This window comes from Columba livia, chromosome 5 (genome assembly GCF_036013475.1).
Source record: "Columba livia isolate bColLiv1 breed racing homer chromosome 5, bColLiv1.pat.W.v2, whole genome shotgun sequence".
Taxonomy (NCBI): domain Eukaryota; kingdom Metazoa; phylum Chordata; class Aves; order Columbiformes; family Columbidae; genus Columba; species Columba livia.
The window spans coordinates 56568363-56589454 of record NC_088606.1 but is presented as its reverse complement, the minus strand read 5'-3'; the positions used below and the strand labels follow the sequence as shown (position 1 = coordinate 56589454).

Genomic DNA, 21092 nt, shown 5'->3' with positions numbered 1-21092 from the left:
AGCAAAACGTGGTGAAGTAAGGCTTAAGCTAGACCTAAGTAAACAGAAGAACAGAAGCAATGAAAGCATTTAGCCTCTGCTTTCTCTGTCTTCATGACATTAAGAGAACAACTTTAGTTGACATTATTTGCGAGGTACAGCAAGTTCTTTCAGATAAACTTCACCCTGTCCGTTTTCTAATCTCAAGATATTAAACTGCCTTTGCCGGAGCAGTTGAATGAGAAGGACGCTGTGCTCTCTGGTGTCAGCAGTAGGATGGAAAGGATCATTCCAGTTTTTGGTGGGCTATGCTTTGTACAAACATCTAGGGTCTTTGTTAAACTGCATTCAAAGCCAGGATACCCAGGTCCTCCTGTAATCTGAACATCTACATTACACAAATCATAGGCTTTTGTCTGGTAATCCTCAGACAGGAGCTGTAACTGAGCAAAGTGCCCTGTTGTCCTCTTTCTGGCTCCTGCTAGAATGGGTCAGCCAGTGGTGGTTTATTGTCCCACTCAGACCCTTCTCTGCCTCCCAGCTGCCTCCAGAAGGGAGAAAGGCAAAATCTCTAGGGGATGGGAATAGGGCTTTCAAGGTAAATTCAGGCTCCTGAAGTTTGACCAGGCATTCCTGTGTTGACTGCAGGTGTGGCCCAGATAAATCCAGTAAAGTTGCACTAGATGTGAACCATTTTTGGCACCTCTTCTGAGACTTGTTCATGTATAGCTTACCAAAGCAACTCCACAAATTCCACGGCTTTCCGATGTTGCCAGCCTTTCAGGAGGCTGTACAGTGTCATTTGAAACTTCAGGGCTTGCAAAAGGTTAGGATATTGTTTAGATCCAAGATGACACAAATTTCACTTCCTAAATCATTAATTATTTCTTGGTTACTTGTGCAGTGATCACCAATGTAAAACTGAGATTGAGAGTCTCCACACCTGGAGACTTAACACAGAAATTTGAAACTGTGACTACCTCAGCCCCTTTCTTCAACATCCTGCTTTGAAATATCGGGCAGGGAGGGAGATGGGATGCTCTCTTAACCTTGGTTTTTCTTCGCTACTTTCATGAGACAAAATTCTAGTCTGCTTTATTTTTTAAGTCAGCAAACTGATTATGTATTGCAAAAGATCAGTGTTTTCGTGGGTGAGTAGTAATTACTGAGTAATGGCTTAAAACATTTCCTGAAGGAACATAAAGCTGTTTTTAAAAGTCAAGAGTACATTAAAAGGATTACCATGTAGATTTGATTTTTAGATAACACTAAAATGGATCCCAAATGGACTTATGAAAAGGGATGCTATCTCTTTAATGGAAAGTGCATGGTCTGACAGCTCAGCATGCAAATGGTCCTGCAAAGGACTGTGTGTTGTGTTTTTTCCTTTTAACAAAAAGAGAAGGAAATGGCCCTCTTTGCCCTTCTCCTTTCAACTTTTAATAGCAGATAGGTTGGTCTGGTTTTGCTAGGAAAGGGAGAAGAGGCTAGGTTTTGGGGATAACCACATCTTTCTGAAGTAGTAGGGAGGTGTATTTCACGACTTCTAGAAGGTCAGCAGCAATTGTACATCTTATATGGAGTGCATTCCGTAGAGGGACTCTCTCTGCATTCTTGTATACATACTCATCTCCTGGAAATGAAGAAGGTAGTCCTTTTGTATTGATTATACTAATCTTGTGCAGGGCATGAGCGTCAATGTTTGGCTTTACAGTAATTTTGGACAGGGGCAGGAGGGGCTGTTATTTTCATACTCCAATAACTTGCAATGACTATGGCTTTTGCTATTTCAGAGTTGCCAGCACGACTTTCTGGTGATTGATGGAGTAAAATATACTTTTGGCCTGAATAGGATTTCTCCTAGAAACACTTAAAAGAGTATATTCATATTTCATTAAACACAGAGCACAAGGATTCCAAATTCTTTTGTGGTATTGCGCAAATTATCATAGGCTCCAAAAGTCTTGAAAAATTTCTGTAAGCCTGTGAAAGCTTTAGATTGGGTAGTCATCATTGCCTGCATTAAGGCCTGTGACAGATTGCTTCATCAGTGTACACAGAGTAAAACATCAAATGGCCATTTGGCAGTGGGCACTGAAATTCTATTAAGGTTGCCGAAAGCTTAGGCTGACATTGTATATGTCTGCAAAGAGGCAGAAGAAAAGATGATGATGATGGTGATCGTGCAATGATATAGTTCTATTCTCCTTAAAATATTCACATACATAGTGTATCAAATCTGTCAGGATGATGTTAATGTTTCCCTGCTAAACCTGAGCTCTGCTGCATCGCGCATCTTTGCACATGTCTTGAGACCTCAGTGGTAATATGTTAAACAGTGCATTTTAACTGGAAGATGAGAATTGGGTAGTATTACACATATGCCTGGAAATAATTGACTTGAGTTTTTACTTCTCCAGCATTCTTTGGGATTTTTAATTTCGTATGGGGGTTTTCTGTCAGATTTTCTTTCCTTTTTGGACAAAAACCTTTCATTATTTAACATTGATACAGAGCTTGTTCCTAAATGAGCTGAGAGGTGAGGGGTGAGTTCTTACCTTTGTGATTATTTGACCTGAGACTCTTCTTGCCTTCGTTTCCTTTGACATCCAAAATCCCAGTAGATAACTTTGAAGCTTAGTGTATTTTCAGTGGCCACCTGTAAATAAATGGAATATTGAGGAATATGGGACGAATTCCAGGCTAATCATCCCTCATAATAATTTTCTCATATGTGATGTTCTTCTACTGCTGTAAATGTGGTTTGAGGGCAGTCTCTTCCTTGCCAGACTTTCTTCTGCTACGGACACTGGAGGAGGCAACTGGCCACCTAAAATCAGGACCTTTGCTAGACCGTAGGATGCTGAATTGCAACTGATCCAGAAAACTTGATCAGAATGTTTTCAGACTAGGCTGAAGGTAGAAGAAATCTGCATGTCTTTTTACTGTTCCTAGGGCTACAAACAGCAAAAATGAATTTTACTGAAATGCTACATGTGCTAAGAATAAGATTTGGACATATGCCAATTACAAAAAAAATTGAAGCTCAGACAAGCATAATTTATGAGCAGGGGGAAAATGTTGCTTACAGGAGTGATTTACAGAAACTGTTTTGCAGCAACAATTATTATGGTTTGTGTTCAGTCCTACTGTCACGTCGTCTCTTATAGCTACACGTTGTCCTCTCTTGAGAGCAGCTCCGTAACAGACAGAGTCTTAAAGCGGGTGCTGGAAGTCTCAAAACTTCAGGGGAAAATTAAAGTCTAGATTCTAACCTTAAACCTTCTGTCCCAATCAGGACCTACCTTGGTACAGATTCAGATTATGTGACTTTTATTTTGGATATCTTGGTCTATATGAGCAAATGGCTTGAAAAAAACAGGACCTCTGCATGGGAGATTGGAGGGGGGTAAGCCGCTCATGAATATAAGCCACTCTAAAATATAATTTTCTAAAGCTTGTTCTGAACTGTAGGGCAAAAAAAATGCTGTGTTACTGGGAGGAAAACTATAGCAGAGTTAAAATAGAAGTACTGATCAAAATGTTGTTTCTCCTGTTAACAGCCCTCTCCAACTACTTTTTTGCTATGCTTGGGAAGTTTGTTCAGAAGAAAGAATACCACAAATGAATTGTTAAAGCCACTGTAAAAATCACCCGCTGTATATTGCAGCATGAAACTGGAAATGAAAAAAAACTGTGGCTAGTCATTGAATAATTCTGATGAATGGTCTAAGGCTTGTTCGTAAGCATTTAGTTGCAAGTACTTGGTGTTCCAAATGTAATGTTTTAATAGGATATACAGATGACATGATGAGTTTCACCTTGCTGGCCATAATTCTTCAAATGAAATTCTTGGTGAAGATGCCCGAGACGACATACTCTCAGTTCAATGGAAGTGCACGGTTTAACTTGTTTCACAGGGTGTAATATTCATAGAAGGTGAGTAATACAATACTGGGAACACAAAGTGAGTTTCTTTTTAAGGGAATGAAATTCACTGCATCTTTTTGGCAATGGCTGTCTGCATTTACTTAAATGGGTGATGCAGGGCTCTAATGCTTTTAAATGATATCAGATCCCCTGATAAAAGGCATAAGACTGCAGCTTATTTATTGTGATGAGACAGGAGTTAATAAGATTACTCCTACTCTGCAGTTACTTTTTCAACTTTTGCAGTCAAATGCTGGGGTTTTTGCTAGCGGGCACAAGGAGGTCAGCTCATTTAGGGAGTGTCGATGGTAGGAATAAACATTTTTTTCCTTCAAGTGGAACTTTGAAACCCTGGCTCAATTGCCCAACTGCCAAAATTCCAGTCTTTAAACCAGAGTTGCTTTTAGCACTGGAATGTTGCATCGCTATAATAATCACTTATATAAGTTACAAAACAAAACACCAAAACAACAAGCAACACCTTAAAAAGATAAAGAAAGAAAAAAAGAAAGAAAGAGGTTTGTAACATAAACCTGCAATAATTGTGGTCTTTGGCAGAGGAGTTGTTCAGAAACATGGTAACTTTATCTGAAAGAAACTGCTCAAGCAAGAATGTGTGGTGGAGAAGAAAACCATAATTCCAGTACCGTGTTGTGCAAGGTGCTGTACAACTGTATGGGAAGCACTGCTCTGGAGTGGTTGTCACAAACCTTTCAGGGAGTAGATATTGTGTGTGTGTGTGTGCAGTTAACTGCTTTGTTGAGTGGGCTCTTAAGGTAAAAGTAGCTAATCTGAGGAAAAGTTTTGTTTGTTTGCCTTTTTTAAAACAAACCAACCAACCAAACAAAACCCCCGAAAACAAAAACCAAAAAACAATACAACAACCAAACAAAAAAACTTGCAGAGGGAAAGAGTTAGAGCCATCTGCCTGAAAGCATTGTGTAAAACATACACACAATGTTGGGGAAATAAGCCAATTATGTGTGCTTCACAGGAGGTGGGGAACTGACCTTTGTGTATAATTAGTTCTTTTATTTAAAGCAAAGATTTTGAATAGAATAACTAATTAGCTGTCATAAATGGCAAATTGAAGATTTTGGCCAGATTCCTTGGGGAGTGTGGGAGGACGTCCCTCCTCCCAGCCCGTACTGTGCGCTCTGGCTCTCCTCATTAGGCTTGTTTTTAGCTCTCCGCAGCGGTAATGAGGAGCGCCACGGCGGCACTTCTCGGAGCCCCCCTAACCAGGCATGAAAAGCGGGTGGAGGAGAATTGTCCCCAGCTCCTGCCGCCTTCCCTCAGCATGCGTGGGAGTTGTGGAGGGCTTGAGTGGGACAGGGGGAGGCCGAGGGGGCTGCGGGCAGTTGGAGGGGGGGGTCTGAAGAGTCCTGGTGATATCACCTGCTTTTTATGCTCTGGACTTGTCTGTATAAAATACAGGCAAGCTGCAAAGCCTTGAGGCATGTATCATTAGCTAGCAGTCTCGCATTACTCTTTCAGACCAATTAACCTTTAGAGTTGCATTAAAGAAATCAGGTGGTGAACTTCCATGCTTTCAGAGGGGGCCAGTAGCTTTCTTGCAGACCAGAGCACTGTGGAGCCATACACCATAGGACCATTGCAGATAACTGTTATTTAAAAGGTCTACCATTTATAAAAAGTTCCCAGGCTTTCTTGGAAACAAGGCTTTATGAGCAGTGCCCTTAGAGGAACTGCAGCTGATTGCCATGTGAATAGAAATATCAGTAAAATGGCTTAGAAAAATTTAGAGGTGTACTTAGTGGACACTCGTGTTATAAAGCCAGCTGAATAATTTTACAGAAGGACCCCGACTGAGAAGATACGGGCTGATTAAAGCTAGTTTGTCTGACTGTGAATAGAGGTAAAGTTTAGATTACTCACTACAATAACAGCCTCTTTAGACACAGCCATAAATTTCAGTATGTCCAGAGGTGGTGTCTATAATTTTTTAATGTGCATTGGAGCTCCGAGCACTCAGAACAGGTTTTGTTTTGTATTTACCAGCAGCAAGTCTATTAAGTTGTAAAGGGCGAAGAAGGGAGTGTAGGTAGCCAAAAATAGAAAGGCTTCATCTACTGTTTCTAAGAAAAGATAGCAATGGATGGCTAGTTACAGGAGAGGAGAGAGCAACTTGATGGTATTTTCAGAATTTGGTAATCAATCAGCATTCCCTTTGTGATCATGTATTTAAATGGGTGAGTGTCCAGCTGTTAATTTTTCTGCTTCTGCCACAGTGCTTCTCATTTTCAAATCCTTACCCACAAAGCACACATGGAATTCGTTGAAGGTGAGAGGTGAGCCCTTTATTTCTTGACAGCCCCAGTTAGACACCACATGCCCCATATCAAATTGAAGTAGGTATTTTGGCGGGTTTTTGTAAGTACTGGAGAAAAATCTACACAGAGAAATGAAGCAGCATTGCAGTCTTACAGTCGGGAAATTTCCAAAAAGAAAGAGCACCTCTCCAGGTGGTTTCTGCCTGCAAAGCCCAGACTGCTAAGGGTTTGCTGGAAGTGGGGCAGGAGGAGGAAAGTGGTTTGGTGTTGGCTGTGTCCTCTCTCTGCAAGCCTTTGACCACGAAAGGGGTTAAGCTTCAGAGATGCTGCTCTCTTGTTGCTTGGAAATGACATGGCAAGTGTTTGAGGAACCCTTGCTGATCAAGTTTGGCAATTTTTGAAATTTTGTTCGACGCCTTGCCTGCTGTGTCAACTCACCAGCTCATTGCAGCTGCAACTTTCAGCAGTGGCGTGTGTGTTACGTGCAGACCTGCTGGTTGGGATGTCGGAGGGAAGCCTCACAGACCAAAATGTAATTTCAAAACACTGAACCTGACCAGCAGAGGCTGACCTTGCTCGTTATTATCTGAGCTGGAATAGCAGCTTTGAACATCACGTGACCTCTGAAATGGTACCTTTTTTCATTAGAAAGCCCCCTGCTGAACACTGACCAAATACATAGCTTTTTTCATTGCTTAAGGTACTGTTTAAATATATATATATCTGTTCCTTTGCTAGTTATTGGAAGAAAATCAAAGTGTTACATTCCACTTATTCGCAGAAGCCTCTCATAAAACAATGGTGCACTTGCAATAAGGGGGAGCTGAGATGACTGCGGTGAGCAAGGACTGCCAGGGCCACAGATGGAACAAGAACCGTTGCTACAGCCAGTCCACAGCCATCCGGGTCTGCTTGTCACCTCAGGGGACCCTCCTACCCTGCCATCAAACCAGCCTCTCCTCATGGTCCAACCAGGGTTCCATCCCTGTGCAACTGCTCTTGTGCTTGACCATGCTCGCTTTGGGTGCAAAAAGCTGTAGCTCTGAAAGGGCATGGGTTTCAAAAGCGCTCGAGGGCCTTGGGAAGTCCTGTCTGGATGAAGATCTTTTATTTCTGAATCTCAGAGATGATCACAAACTGCACTCATGGAGCAGGCCTCTTGTGAGGGGGGTTGAGGGGCTCTGGTTGTCTAGAATCTGCGTTTTGCAATCTGCAGCACCTTCAGATGCAGGATCCTCGAGTTACCTAGATGAACCTTACGAAAGTATTGTCTGACCACCCCCTTTGTAAGAAATCCTCTTCTGCCTCTCAGGGTACACAGCTCACATTTAGAGAGCCTATTTAGGGGGTGGGTAATGACTCAGTAGTGTATAGGACTCCTGTCTTAAAATATAATTCACACATCTAGGCCTTAATTTTCATAAGTGAAAACTATTTTCTTTCATCACCAGTACTGATCTTGGACAGTTTGCAAATGCAAATTCATGTATGTGCCCCTCTCTATAGCTCACAATAAGGCTGTTTCTCCTCATTATGTGCTGTTTTCCTGGCATGGGGTTGGAAAGAGCATGGGTTGAAGGTTTCAAGTTTTCTGAAAAATAAATTACTCAAAAAGTGAAACCTCTCTTCGCTCCTGAAATGTACTCTAAAGAGGAAAAAAAAAAGTGCTGTGTCCGGAACCATAGTGTCACTTCCCTCGTTTTCATAAGAAACTCTCACCAGGAGCGCAGGATTCCTGCAGCCTGACCTCCAGCACTCGCAGTGCATTACACTCCAACACTTCCCTGTCTTTCCCTCTTTCCAAACATGCAGGTACTTCTCTGTGGCCATGTACCTAGAATTTCTCTCAGGAGCATCATGGGTTGCATCTGTGGCAGTCAAACACAGATTTAAGTTTTAACTTAATTATTGCGTGTTTGCCCCTGGAGTCAAAAGTTTGCTTGTATTGATTTTGCAAGTGGGTTTCGAGTGTGACGCAGCAAAGAGCAGGAGGGCTCTTTAAGCCTTAAGAGTTTTTGAATGTTACTTGACCTGTCTTCATGCTGCTGAGACCACTTTGATAACAAATGGATCAATAACTCACTGTTTGTGTAGAGGTGTCTTAAGTGCTATTGTCGTCTGCTAGCAGCTCTGACAAAGCAATTATTGGTGTAGGAGTGGTGGGTTTTACATGTGCTGAGCATTAGCCACTGTCAGGTCACCCTGGCTTTTAAGGAAAGCAGCAAATGTCACTTATTACAGTGGCACTGACCCAGTCCTCTCTGGTTAAGGGACTGTTAATAATTCCATTATCAAGCTGCTACTTCCTGGGACACCCGACACTTCCTACAGAAAAGGTGGCTTAACTTTGTGTGAGAGTATATAACCAGTGACACCAGGTACTGCAGCCAGTGTCCCCTCTCACCTCTGCATTGGTTAAGCTCACAGCATGCTTGTTACAGGCCCAGCATTGTCATTTTTACTGACTGACACTAGTAAAAATAAAAATCGGTAACAAAGTAAAATCAAGGCTCTAGAGAAAATAGGATTCTCAGGGATCTTGTTTCTTCTCAGGGAGCTTGTTTCTTCTTTCGCCATCTCACGTCCCCTCCCTCCCCCACAATATAATCCTTGTTTCTTTTTCCACGTTGCCTGTTGATTCCATAAAATCCTTCCCCACCTCCCTCTTAAATTGCAAATGGTGACATATCTCACACCAATGTTGGTGCTCACCATGGGAGGCATGAGCTTCCTGGAGGAGAAGAGAAAGCTGGAGACAGCAGTTTGGCCACAGCAGGTCCCCACCAGCCTAGTGACCTGAGGGTCCTGTCACCACCTCATACTTGCTTTGCTGTCCCAGCAGGGATTTCAAGGGAGAAAAAGACTCCTGGCTTTTTACTACCTGTTCAGTGGTGCAAGAGGAGAAGGAAAGCTCCGCTTCATTTAAGGAGCATGGCTTCGCTGGGGGTGGAGGGGCACTGGTTGGCTTATTCTCAGCAGTCCTTAAGGGCTTTTGAATAACGTGTATTTTAGGGCAGCCCTGGGGCTGGTCTAGCTTTCACTGAGGGCTCTGTGACCAGCAGGGCTCACGAGAGAGGAAAAAGTGCCATACCACATCGTTTTATACCCACTCCTCTCCTTCCCCCATCAAGCTTGATCCAGCCAAGATGTTGGACTGGGGGTACATACAGTGGTGGCCCTTCTGGTCTTCGTAATTTCCTGTGGCAGGCAACTAACAGCACAAGGGTACTGGTAATGAGGGGAAAAGCAAATATTGGAATTGCAGCCAGTTTATTTTGCTGCAAGATGTTAATTTTTAAAAGTCTGGTGCTTTGTGTCAGCCCAGCCCTTAGGAAAAAAAGGCTGCATTCCTGCAAGTGTCGCACTCCCACTTACCCTGTGAAAGAAAGTGAAGTTCAAATTCCTTTGGCTATCAGCTTCTTGCAATGGGAGCTCCTTGTAATGAAACCAGCAGCACTGTTTGCTCACGGATCTACCTATAGCTCACAGTGCTGCCCCCAAACGCAGGCAACCTCTTCAGGCTGCTGGGATGTCTTCTAAACGAAGCACTCTGTTTGCATTGCAGGTGTGCCGATGTTATCTGTGCAACCCAAAGGGAAGCAGAAGGGCTGTGCTGGCTGCAACAGGAAGATCAAGGACCGGTACCTGCTGAAGGCTCTGGATAAGTATTGGCATGAAGACTGTCTAAAGTGCGCCTGCTGTGACTGTCGTCTTGGAGAGGTTGGATCAACTCTTTACACAAAAGCAAATCTCATTCTTTGCCGCAGAGATTACCTGAGGTAAATAGAGGAACGTACTGTGGGCTCTTCCCAAAGCCTCTTAGCGTGCTGCCAGCTGTTTGTCTTTCTAAACCTCTGCTATGAAAACATGTACTTGTGCATGGTCAGCCCTGCCCAGAAGAGGCTGGAGTTTCTTCCTCGAAGCATGGATTTTTATTTGCAATTAACGTATTTTGTAGTCAGGGAGGTGAAATCCTACTTTCAGGCCGAGGTAGAAGGAGGAGGGCCTGACTTTATTATTGTAAAACAACAAGAACAACCAGTGCTTGCTGAGAAAATTAGGAAAACACTATAAATTCTTGCTTATCTTTGATATTATGCTCCTGTATCTGACTGAGACCTGACCAAACCTTTACCTTTTATTTTTCAGTGATAGCTTTTAGATAGACTTCTAGTGCTTGTACTGAGTAAGGTTTCTCCTGAGAGGCTCTTGTCTCTTCCCTAAATAAACAGAGCAAAACATTCCAAAATTACAGATCAACTTCAAAAAAAAATTCTTCATGAGGAAGTCTGCAGAGACCATCACTAACTCCGAGTTAGAACTACCCTGTCAGTGTCTGTGTGCAATACATAACAACACATGGGACTTTTTTGTCTGGTGTGTATGGGGGTTTTGTCCAAAAATCTTTATATAAACACAAATGAATTTTAATAAGACAGCAGGCCTAATGCAAACATTCTTATGAGTATCATGCTGCAAAACCCACTGAGTTTTGCTTTGTTTTTCCTTTGCAAGAATGTACTTGATCTTCAGCTAAAGTGTGTGTTTTCTTTGTTTTTCCTAAAGCACTGATATTATTTCCTATGCAACCTCAACCAGTAAACATATCTGAAGCAAAACAAAAACAACACAGTTTTAAGATAGGGAGGTAAAATGCCGTCTAACCTTGTGGTGTCCAGAGGCTGGGTAGACAAGTCTCGGTGCTCAGATGCTTCATGTGTTTCAATGTAAAACATATTCCTGAAAATCTCTGGTAAATATTTTCTTAGTAAGCTTGAACAAGTTTCTCCTTCTAAAGATGAGAGCCTGAGCACTGAGCCAAACAGAAGGAATAGTCTGTTAGCTGCCATGCAGGAGCTGCCACCTTGCCTTTCAGCCAGGCAGTGTACAAGCGCATCCTGCCCATGTGAGGACTCTGCTTGAGCTGAGACTCTCCAGGGCACACATGAAATGTCCAGCTGAAGTTCCGCCACACAGGCAGCAGTCGCAGGTCCACACCTGGTTAGGCAGCACGCATCCCCAAAATGTGAGGAAGAGCTTGGGTAAGGATGAAACACATCTGAGGGGGGAAAGGCAGGATAAGCAGCATTAGAAAAGATGCACAGGGTATGGTGAGGAAGCAGCTAACTGTCTTCACTATCATGAAATAATTTTTGTACCTTAAGTCTGAGTATTTACTAATGCCACAAGTCACTTGCTCTGGAAGTGTCCTTAACCCTGTCTGGGCTAAGCTGAAGAAAGTAAGCTCCAGAAGGTTCTTCAGTGCACAAATTTCTAATCCCTAATTTGCATTTTGGTTCTTCACTGACCCTCCTTCAGTTCGGCTGTACTCTTTCTGTGTTGTGGGCATAATTCTGATGTGTCAATGAAGAATATAACAACTCATGATCTTCACTTGTTAAGGATGGTGTCATTTCTTTTCATCATAGTTATCACAGTTGGTTCGTGCAAGGTACTAATCGCAAGGATGCCCAAAACCTTCCAGGAAGCTTAGGAGAGCTTCTTCCAGAAGTAGTCTTCCTTTCAGAAAGTACAGGTTGCATTAGTAGTTTCTGGAGTGTTTCTTTATACTTTATCTTGTTTATACTTTATCTTTTCTTATCTTGTTTGCACCCAGCTTACCAAGCGATCCAGGTCTCTCCATCAGTCATCCTCCTCTCCATTATTTATCACTTCTCTAGACTTTGTCATTTGTGCGCTTGATAAACAGTGTTGTGTATGTTTGTTTCTGGGCAGGGGGGTTGGGTTTTGTTTGGTTTTCTTTGGGGTTTTCTGGGTGGTTTTCTGTTTGTTTGGGGTTTTGTGTGGTTGTTTGTTTGTTTTTTATTGCTCGTATTTTAATCTGACCTGAAAGATAGATATTTAGCATTATTCTATGTGTTACAGAACCCTACTAGAAATACTCAGCCGGGCAGTGATTCCCATTTACATTTGTTTCTCGAGACCTTTGAACTGCCCTATGTTTTGTCCATTTAATGAGCACCTTATTGATTTTTGCTTGTTCTAGTTTCATAACAAAAATAACGTGCAGCGGCAAATCAGACGCGTTAAAGTGCCGAAGGAGATCAGCATCAATGCTGTTAAACTTAGAAAAACTTTTTTATCATGGCAGTTGTACAGCGTTTCTTTCTTCCCTTGGTTTATCATGAGAATGTTGCTTTGAGGTAGAGAGTCTTAATTGGCAACCTTCTCACTGGCCCCCAGATGGCACGACTTTCTGGGGCACACTGGAAACTTGTGCTAGAGATGGAGAAGAAGCCAGGAGTTGCAGACCTCGGGAAAAGGCCCACGTCCTGTCTTTGAGAAGAGATCTTGTAGTCCCTCTGCCTCCATTTGTTTGGCTAGAATACTCTCCGGTCCACCAAGCAGGGAGCCTGTTGCTATTGGTGCAGCATGGTTAAATTCTAGAGAGGTGGCTCACATGGTGCAGTAAAACTGGGTCAGACATTACCTGTGCTAAAGAAATTGTAGGTGTTGTGAATAAAAATTGAGAGTATCTGCCCGCCTTGCAGTGGGGTACCAACAGATGGCTGCACAATGTCCTCCAGGTTTCTGGGTGGTCTTGACCTCCTCGGATGATGTTTATGTATACATACGTTATTCTACTAGTAAATGTGTGGGTGGGGTTTACTACTTCCTACTTTGAATATTTTTTTCCTCTACCTGAATTTAGTCCATTACAGAAACTTTGACCACCGGAAATACTTCTTACTTGTTTTTTATTGGGAAGAACAATATAATTGTCATAGCCCAGGAAACTTGACCAAGAGTGAGGCAGGAAGGACTATATGTAACACAGGTGTTAACTATCATTCAGCTGTTTAACCATTTTTACATCTGTGATGTTTTGTGTTCTCGCTAATAGGTAAACTGAAGCGTATAATATTTTGAGGGGGAGTTCTGCTACACTCCTGGGTTCTGTTCTCCTGATACTAAGGAATGCTTTCAGGGTCCTAGAAGAGGAATAAGGGCATTGCTATGCAGCCCTGTATTTTAGGAAAGCATAAAGCAATTTTATTTTTTTTTTAATTTTAAAACATTTTCTGTTGCCTTCTACACGTAATATTTCTTTCTCTCTCAATTTTAACTATTAGTTCTATTAATAGAAGGAACTCAAGTTGCCATCACCACCTTCTCTACTGTCTGTTCTCTCCTGGTAATTTGAATTTTTCTTCTTGGAGAATTACCCTTTCCCATAATTATATAATTCCTTTCCTTTAATAGTTTTAAAGCCTCTATCCACATCTTATTTTCCTCATCCAACAGCTCATGGTATTTGTTCTACTAGTCAAATTTTAGCAGAATTCATTCCTAAAAATAAGTTTTCATACTTCACACTGTACTTGCACCACAAAGGGAGTGCTTTATCTAGGGGACAGTCAAAGGAATTTATTGTTGGCCACTTCCTCTACGTGGCTTTGAATAAGAAAAAGCTGAATACTGCGCTAATATTTAGTAGGTCAACCATCGTGAAAAATTAAAAGCTAGTCTGATTTTGTGCCCACAAATGTAAATATGCATATCTTTTATATCTGAAGTCCAAAAGGAATATTGCTGTGTAAGGACCGGGAGAAAAAAAATAATATAGGTGTTTCATATGGCTTTATAGAGCAGTGTTTCTTTGAATTTGCCGGTGAGCTGAGTGCAGTTTGGGAATATGTGCTTCATTACCTGTCTGGGCAGGCGGTGTCAAGCTGAGAGCCCCTTTTCCGTGGTTTTTGGTGAAAACCAGCTCTGCTCCGGGGGGCAGGAGTGGGGCTGGCTCCCTCCCCACCGCGGTGCTGGGCTGCCGGCCACGTGTGCTGGGCTGGAGAAGAAATCTTTCAAATGTATTTCGGGAGCTGCTAGCAAGACCGTAGCCTGGTCATTTGTTTCAAAAGATAAACTGTCGTCATTGCTTGTGAAGGAACATTTGTTAACCTTCACATTTCATAAAACACTTTCTTGCTCATTTTTTAATCATGAAAGAATGAAATTGGATCTGGAGTTGTTATCCTTGCGGTATCACCTCAGTCTCCAGCTGTGTCTAGATGTATCTTTCAATACATTTTGTCTGAGCAAATAGATTTACCATTTGTTTCATAATCACGGTTCCAGGATTCCTACCTCTAATTATTTTTGATAAGCAAATGCTATTGAAGAAACTGCTTCTGGGACAGAGATGCTGAGTGTTCAGCTCAGGTGGCTCCTCGCAGCCCCCACGCAGCAATGTGTGTTTGTTACTGGGCGTAATTAAACATCCACCAGGCTCCGGTTCACAGGGATGGTTTGGGTGTTGCATCAGGATTTCTCAGGAGGAACCGATAACTTAAATCTGACTGTGAAGTGCTGATGAAGAACGTGATTTTTCCTTTTTACTCAGCATGGTGCCCTCACACAAGCAAAGGCGAGTCAGGCTCGCTATGACAGGAGCAAAACTGTCGCTTCTGCACATTTGATATGTTGGCGTTGGGAACGTTTTTCATCATTTAAACTGATTAGGGCCTTAATTAGACTCCAAAGAAAGCTCAAAACCTGCATTAAAAATTATGGTGATTCAGTAAGAGAGAAGGGCTTTCCAGGAAGCCCTCGTACCGTTTTCGATGGATTTTATAGATATTCCATGTGTTTTGGTCAGTACTGCAGCCTGAGCATTGTGTGGGTGCCTCGATGGACGGAGCAGCCTTGCGCATGCCATCTGAGAGACAGAGGTGTCCCCGCAGGACTGCCATCCCCTGGCACCACTGCCCCTCAGCACTGCTCGCATCATGGAAGTTCAATTTCCCCCTGGGCAGCTTCTGCTCCAAACAAGTCAGCTGTCCCATACTGACATTTCCAGTTGTTGAATACTGGTTTTTGCTCTGGTCCGAATGCCCCAGCGGGTTCATTCTGATAGCGAATTGCTTTGGGAGGTCTTTAGATGAAGCATTCTGTACCCAGAAAATGTGCGGGGTTTAATTTTGTTGCAAGACGTGAAAAGTGGTCTTGCATAAACATGGGCGCCCTACTCTTGGGCACAGGCAAATACCCTCCTCCTGGTGGGCTTCCCCAAGCTGGTACTGAAGGTCCTAAGCCAAACAACTAAACCGTGGTTGGACGTGTAAGTACAAGTCTTCAGGAACTGAAGTGCAGAATTCAAGTTAATCTACCAGAGACATCAGTAATACCCTGAATGTACCTTCAGCCTGCAGAAACTGCAATTCCTTAGAAGCAGCAAGGGGAGTTTTTGAGGTTTTATTTCCACCTGAGGAGCGCAGTGCACATGCGTGCACAGGGAGTGTGCCCTGCCTGCTTTTCAAGGGACACGTTCAGCGTGGGGAGGAGGGGTATAAATTCAGTGTGGTTGAACAAGTGGTATCTGCTCAGAGCCTGAAAATGTTGCAAAATTGGAGTGCTGGTCTTGCATCGCAACAGGGAGCATCTTGCATGCTATGTAGGATACTCTCACTTCTACACTTGGTATCTATACAGATTAAGAAGCATTAATTAGGCTCAAAATACAATGTGTCTTGGCAACATTGCTATGCTTTGTGATGTTAGAGATGTCTTTTCTCCACAGTAGCTGTTTCAGGAGTTTCTCACATCCCATGCTTTTCAAGATAAACAGGCAATGCTTGGTTTGTTCACTTGCTTTTTTTCCTCCTCCACAACCTCCCAGTGAGGGCGAAAGCTTATGGGGGGTAATTCTTCCCAACTGTGGCACACTAGTATGTCTTTACCACTTTCAACCTTTGAGTTTTCTGACTACTGTTTTTAAACTTCCCTAAGAGGACACTCTTGCGTGTTGTGTTCATTGGTGCCAGAGACAACCAAGATGGGTTCTGAGTTTGGACACTTCAGTTATACTGTAAGGTAGGCTGTGGCAAGGGAGGAGGGCTTGGACTTCTGCCTGCTAAGAGTCCCAACCCCACTGTAAAGACCTCCTTAAACTATGGAGGGAGAGACCAAAGGAGAAAAATAAGTGAACATTCAGATGCGTTCTTCAACTGAAAACACATGCCCTTGAGCAACCTTGAAGTTTATGCCCAGTAATCTCTGAACTTGCGGACACCCGACTAGAGGGCTTTTTGCACTGCACTGGTTCAACTCCTCCTGCTATGCTATCTGTGAATGCCAAACCCTCTGGCATGCGAGATGTAAATTCTTTGGCATTGAACCTGAAGGCTTCACAGGAGGACAGCTTGACCAACTTCATTAGTATCAAAATGCATTTCCCTTCCTTCAGCTGCCATGGCTTGTGACTGCAGCACTGACAATGGTGTCCTGCAGAGGAGGGTGCACCAACTAATACATATTTACTGTGATGAGATGCCCATCGCTGAGGCTTTCTCTGGATATTATACCAAGCCTGATTGCAGGGAAGTTTGGAACCTTGAGTCTGAAGTTACCTTTAAGCTTATTCTTTTTAACTTCTTAAGTGATGTCCAGGCTTTCCATACAATTATTGGCATATTCAGTACTTCGGTCAAATCAGACTTGTAGCTCAGCATATTTCCAGCATCCACAGATGGGAAAAATACTGATTGCAAGCTGCTAAGAGCCATCCTCACTGGAAGACTAGTTGTTGGTTTATTTCAAAGGGTAGACTCAAAACATTTTATTTTCATGACTATGAGTTTCGGGTTCATAAAGCAAGTCTTCTTCTACAGCAGGTCCTGAAGGAGCTAGGAAATAAATGGCAGTAGGCGTATAGGAAAGGTATATGGGAAAACCTGCTTCACCTGCTAGCTGGAGAAGATATGAGTATGGGACTAGGTAGCTCTTCAAAAACTTTTATGTCCAGATAATGTGGATATAGCAATATATAAATATGTAGCTGTACACAATATCTACAAATGTAGATATTTCATAGAATCATTTTGGTTAGAAGAGACCTTCAGGATCATAGAGGCCAACCATTAACCTAACTCTGGCACTAAACCATGTCCCTAAAAACCTCTTAAACCCCTCCAGGGATGGTGACTCCACCACTTATCTGGGCAGCCTGTTCCAATGCCTGACAACCCTTTCCTTGAAGAAGCTTTTCCTAACATCCAATCTAAACCTCCCTTGGTGCAACCTGAGGCCATTTCCTCTCATCCTATCACTTGCGATGCGGTAGCAGAGACCAACACCCTCCACGTTACAACCTCCGTTCACGTAGTTGTAGACAGCGATAAGGTCTCTCCTCAGCCTCCTTTTCTCCAGGCTGAACAGCCCCAGTTCCCTCAGCTGCTCCTCATCACACTTGTGCTCCAGACCCCTCATCAGCTTTGTTGAAAAGAGGACTATACACCTGTTCATAAGCATTTAGTCCTCTTTTAAGTCAGAACTCTTACCTTTCAGTGTTGGAAAAAAGTCTCTTGTTCGGGAGAATTATCAGCCACAACTCAGCAGTTTAATTTTGAACTTGCCATGTTCTTGTATTATTTGAAAAAATTCCGATTGACACTCTCAACTTATCCTTCTGTACCACACTATTTATATATACCAGTCCTGGTTCCTTTTTTTCTTATTTTTTGGTCTCCTGTGAAGTCTAAAGCTCCAAAATTTTCACTGTTTCTGTGGAGGGAATATTTTTCAATTGCAAGATGCTAGCTAGTCAGACACTAGGCTAGAAAGAGGAGAAGAAATGAGGGACTCTCCTGTAGGCAATGACTAAACAGATTGTTGTGTCTACTGGTGACAGAAATATGCAATTGGGTTCTCAGTTTAGCTACCCTGCACATTTTGGTTGGAGAAGGAAAAATCTCTTAAAAGGTGCTAAACTCAATGTGTTCATACGAGAAGTTCCTTCCTGTTCTTCCTCTTTGCCACTCCTTTTTGCCCCAAAACCTGCAGGGTGGTGTTGACTATACTGTAGTTTGAATTAACTTCAGGTGTATTCATGGAGCTGGTGCGATCTGGATTATCGTGCAGAAGACTACTCTTTAGCCCAGGCAAGACTACATAAAAAGAAGCTTTTGACAGTTGCCTCCTGCTTTGAGGAGTGCTCGCTCCTTTTCCCATTAATTCATTTGCATTCACTGCTGGTCCTGTATGCCAATTAGCTTTAATTTTTACTATACACACTGACATCAATGGCCAATGAGAACAGCGTGTAGCAGGGTTTTTAGTGTGTCTATAAACTACATAAAATTGTCCTTGGACAAACTCCTGCTTTTAGAGTGGCTGACAACAATAGACATGGTTAAGTTCAGTGTAAGAGCCATTAAACATAATTACTACAACAGGGTAAAAGTTTAATTGTGCTAAATTTTAAATCTGCATAGTCTATGCTTATTTACAAGCTGGCTAGGCCTTCCTGTTACATAGAAGGGAGTCAATCTGTACTTATAAATTGTTGTCTTTTAACTTCAAATGGAGACAAAAAAACACCCTGTTTTTTTTAGAAGAAGCAAAGCAACTCCAAACTGAAACCTTTCTGTATTTCCAGCTGCTTTTATGCCAATGGCTCAAAGCTGATGAGTAGATGCTGAGCATCTTCTGATAGATTTTATTTATTTATTTTTTTCTAATATACTTCAACTTTGTGTGTGTGGATATGCGAGAGAGTATTGCATCTGTTATGAAGGTGTTTGGGGGATAGAATGCAGATCAGTTTGTTCATATGGGGTTATTTTAAATTTAACCACAGATGGGACTTGGGGTGAAAGATTTCTCTCCTGCTCCTTGTCTTATTCCACTCCTCCAATAATGTTAAGCTCCCCACCTCAGAAAGTGTCAGCTCAAGTAGCTTTTGGGTAAGTATCTACTTATCAGAGGTGGCAGGGTTTTTGTTTCATTGGGTTTTTTTTTTTTTTTACAAGCAAACAAAAAGGCAAAAGTCTGTGTTCATTTTGCTTTTTCTTTGAGCAGATTAAACAAGAAATAAAATCATGTTCACTGAGCTACAAGTTACAGTGTATTTTTAGAAGCATGGTGAATATACAGGGCTCTAAATCACTCCCTGAAAAGCAGATTAAAATTAGGAAGTGCTAGAATAAGTGTGAAATGTTCATCTGTTGGGAAAGGGAGGGTATGGAGGACTGTGAAACTTGATAGAAGAGAAAAAGATTAGCGTGCTGACTAGCTGGAAGCTACATTTATGTAGACATTAGAAGGCAACAGGATTTCAGCTGGACAGAACATAAGCTTCAGATCTTATGCAAACAGTCAAAGCTGTTTAACAATTGGTTTACCCCCAAAACCCCTGAAAGGAGACAGGTGAATACGATCCCAAATACATTTTTCATGTTTCTTAAGCTAACTGTTTAAATAGTTAAGTGAACATCTGTCCAAATTTCCCCATCATTTCCATTTAGAAAAGTCTCCTATTTGAAGGCTGAAGAAAAGCGCCTGCTTAACAATGCAAATGGTGCTGTCTGGGGCCCCTTTATTTTGTTTAATCTAGATTGAGCTCCACACAACTGCGATGCTAATGAATAATGGATATTTTATACTTGTGCATGTAGCAGTGCTGGGCATGGAGCAAATCTAGGATTAACCTCCCGGTTTTCCTGCCTAACTCATTTTTTTTAGTTTGCTGTGACTCAGGTACTCTACAAACTGATACCTGGTTTTACAGCAAATGGCAAAACCCCAGCAAAAGCTGTCAGGTTTTTCTGTGCCCAAGTGAGGTCCTGTAGGAGGGGGAACTACATTGGGGGAGGGATGTCTGTATTGATGGCTTGATTTGCGAGCGGGTGCTGAATGAGAGCCAGGGTGTTTCAGGGTGTAGACCCATACGCTTTTCAGTGCTGCATTTTTTCAGTCCTGTCTGCTGGCGTTAGGCAGCCAAGCCCACGCTCAGCTGCCTCCCCTGCCTGCTCACAGGACTGGGGAGAAAGGGGCTGCCCCATTACCGATTACATGGTCTGAGTTTGCCCGTGCAAACTACATAGCTGGGGTTTTACTCTGCCTTTCAGCTCTCATGTGAGGGAGTCTTAGGGGAAGAAATTTTGGTACTCCCTTCTCAATTTTTGACGTCCTGCACAAATGTTTCCATTTGGTTTGTGGTGTTTAACTTTCAGGGAAAACATTGTGCTGTTTCTTTACAGGAAATCTGGGGGTTTCCAGCCAAGTATAATGAAAGACCACTGATACCACTTCTAATGAAAAATAAGGGTGGCTTTTTTTATAGCTGGAGAGCAAGCTGACTTCGATAGCACGGTGCTGTGGGAGGGTGAGAGAGTTGTGTGGAGGTTTCTGTAACACTGCTGGGTGTTTTAATTCACAATTACTGGCCAGTAATAATTAGTATTGATTAGCTTGGCAAATTGCAGGTTTAGAAATTGGTTATAGATTTTCCTGATGCTTCTCATCTGCCTGTTGTGGAATTGGCCAGAACCAATGGCTTGAAACAAAGCGCGAGCCCAAATCTGTCTGCGGGCAGTGACGCGTTGCATGCCCAGAGCTAATGGTCAGCAAGAATCGTAAGTCCTGAGGCTCATCACCCTAAGAACACGATTTTTATCCTCTCCTAAGCAAAGTAACTAACCACATGAGTATTGACCACAGTCTTGGGTGAAGCTTGGTTTTTTTTTTGGCCTGTTGCTTCATGCCCTGGCTGGTTTGTGTGGCTTTAACATGGCGGTGGCGTGTGCTGTCCCTGGCGCCGCAGGGGTCTGCAGGGACGTCTTGGAGAAGGGCCGGGGGAAGGATGCTGCAGTCTTGGTTGAGTCCCCCGGCGGGAGCTGTAACATCAGCAGACATCTGGGGAGACAGATAGCGAAAGCCGAGATGGAAACGGCAAAGCTTCCAGTGCTGAAGGGCTGTCCTCGAGGACCGGGGAGCTGAAGTGGAACGGCTGAGCATGCTGTTCAGGCCTCGATGGAAGGGCTTAGCTGGCTCCCCGGAGGGACACGGAGGCGGGAGAAGGGGGGCACAGCCAAGGAAGAGGGCTCGCTCTTGGAGATGCCTTGCAAAATGCTGTTGTACTCATGACGAGAG

At 42.9% G+C, this 21092-nt stretch overlaps 1 protein-coding gene across 6 annotated transcripts in view; it reads left to right on the top strand.

Annotated features, from left to right (window-relative positions):
- Nucleotides 1-21092, top strand: part of LMO1 (LIM domain only 1) — a 74396-nt gene that overhangs the window by 47549 nt on the left and 5755 nt on the right. For all 6 annotated transcript variants that reach the window (XM_065065298.1, XM_065065296.1, XM_065065297.1 and 3 more), the window contains one exon: nucleotides 9769-9982. In XM_065065298.1, coding sequence (XP_064921370.1) covers nucleotides 9777-9982 — 206 coding nt within the window. In that variant the 5' untranslated portion in view covers nucleotides 9769-9776. The remainder of the gene's footprint in view (nucleotides 1-9768; nucleotides 9983-21092) is intronic.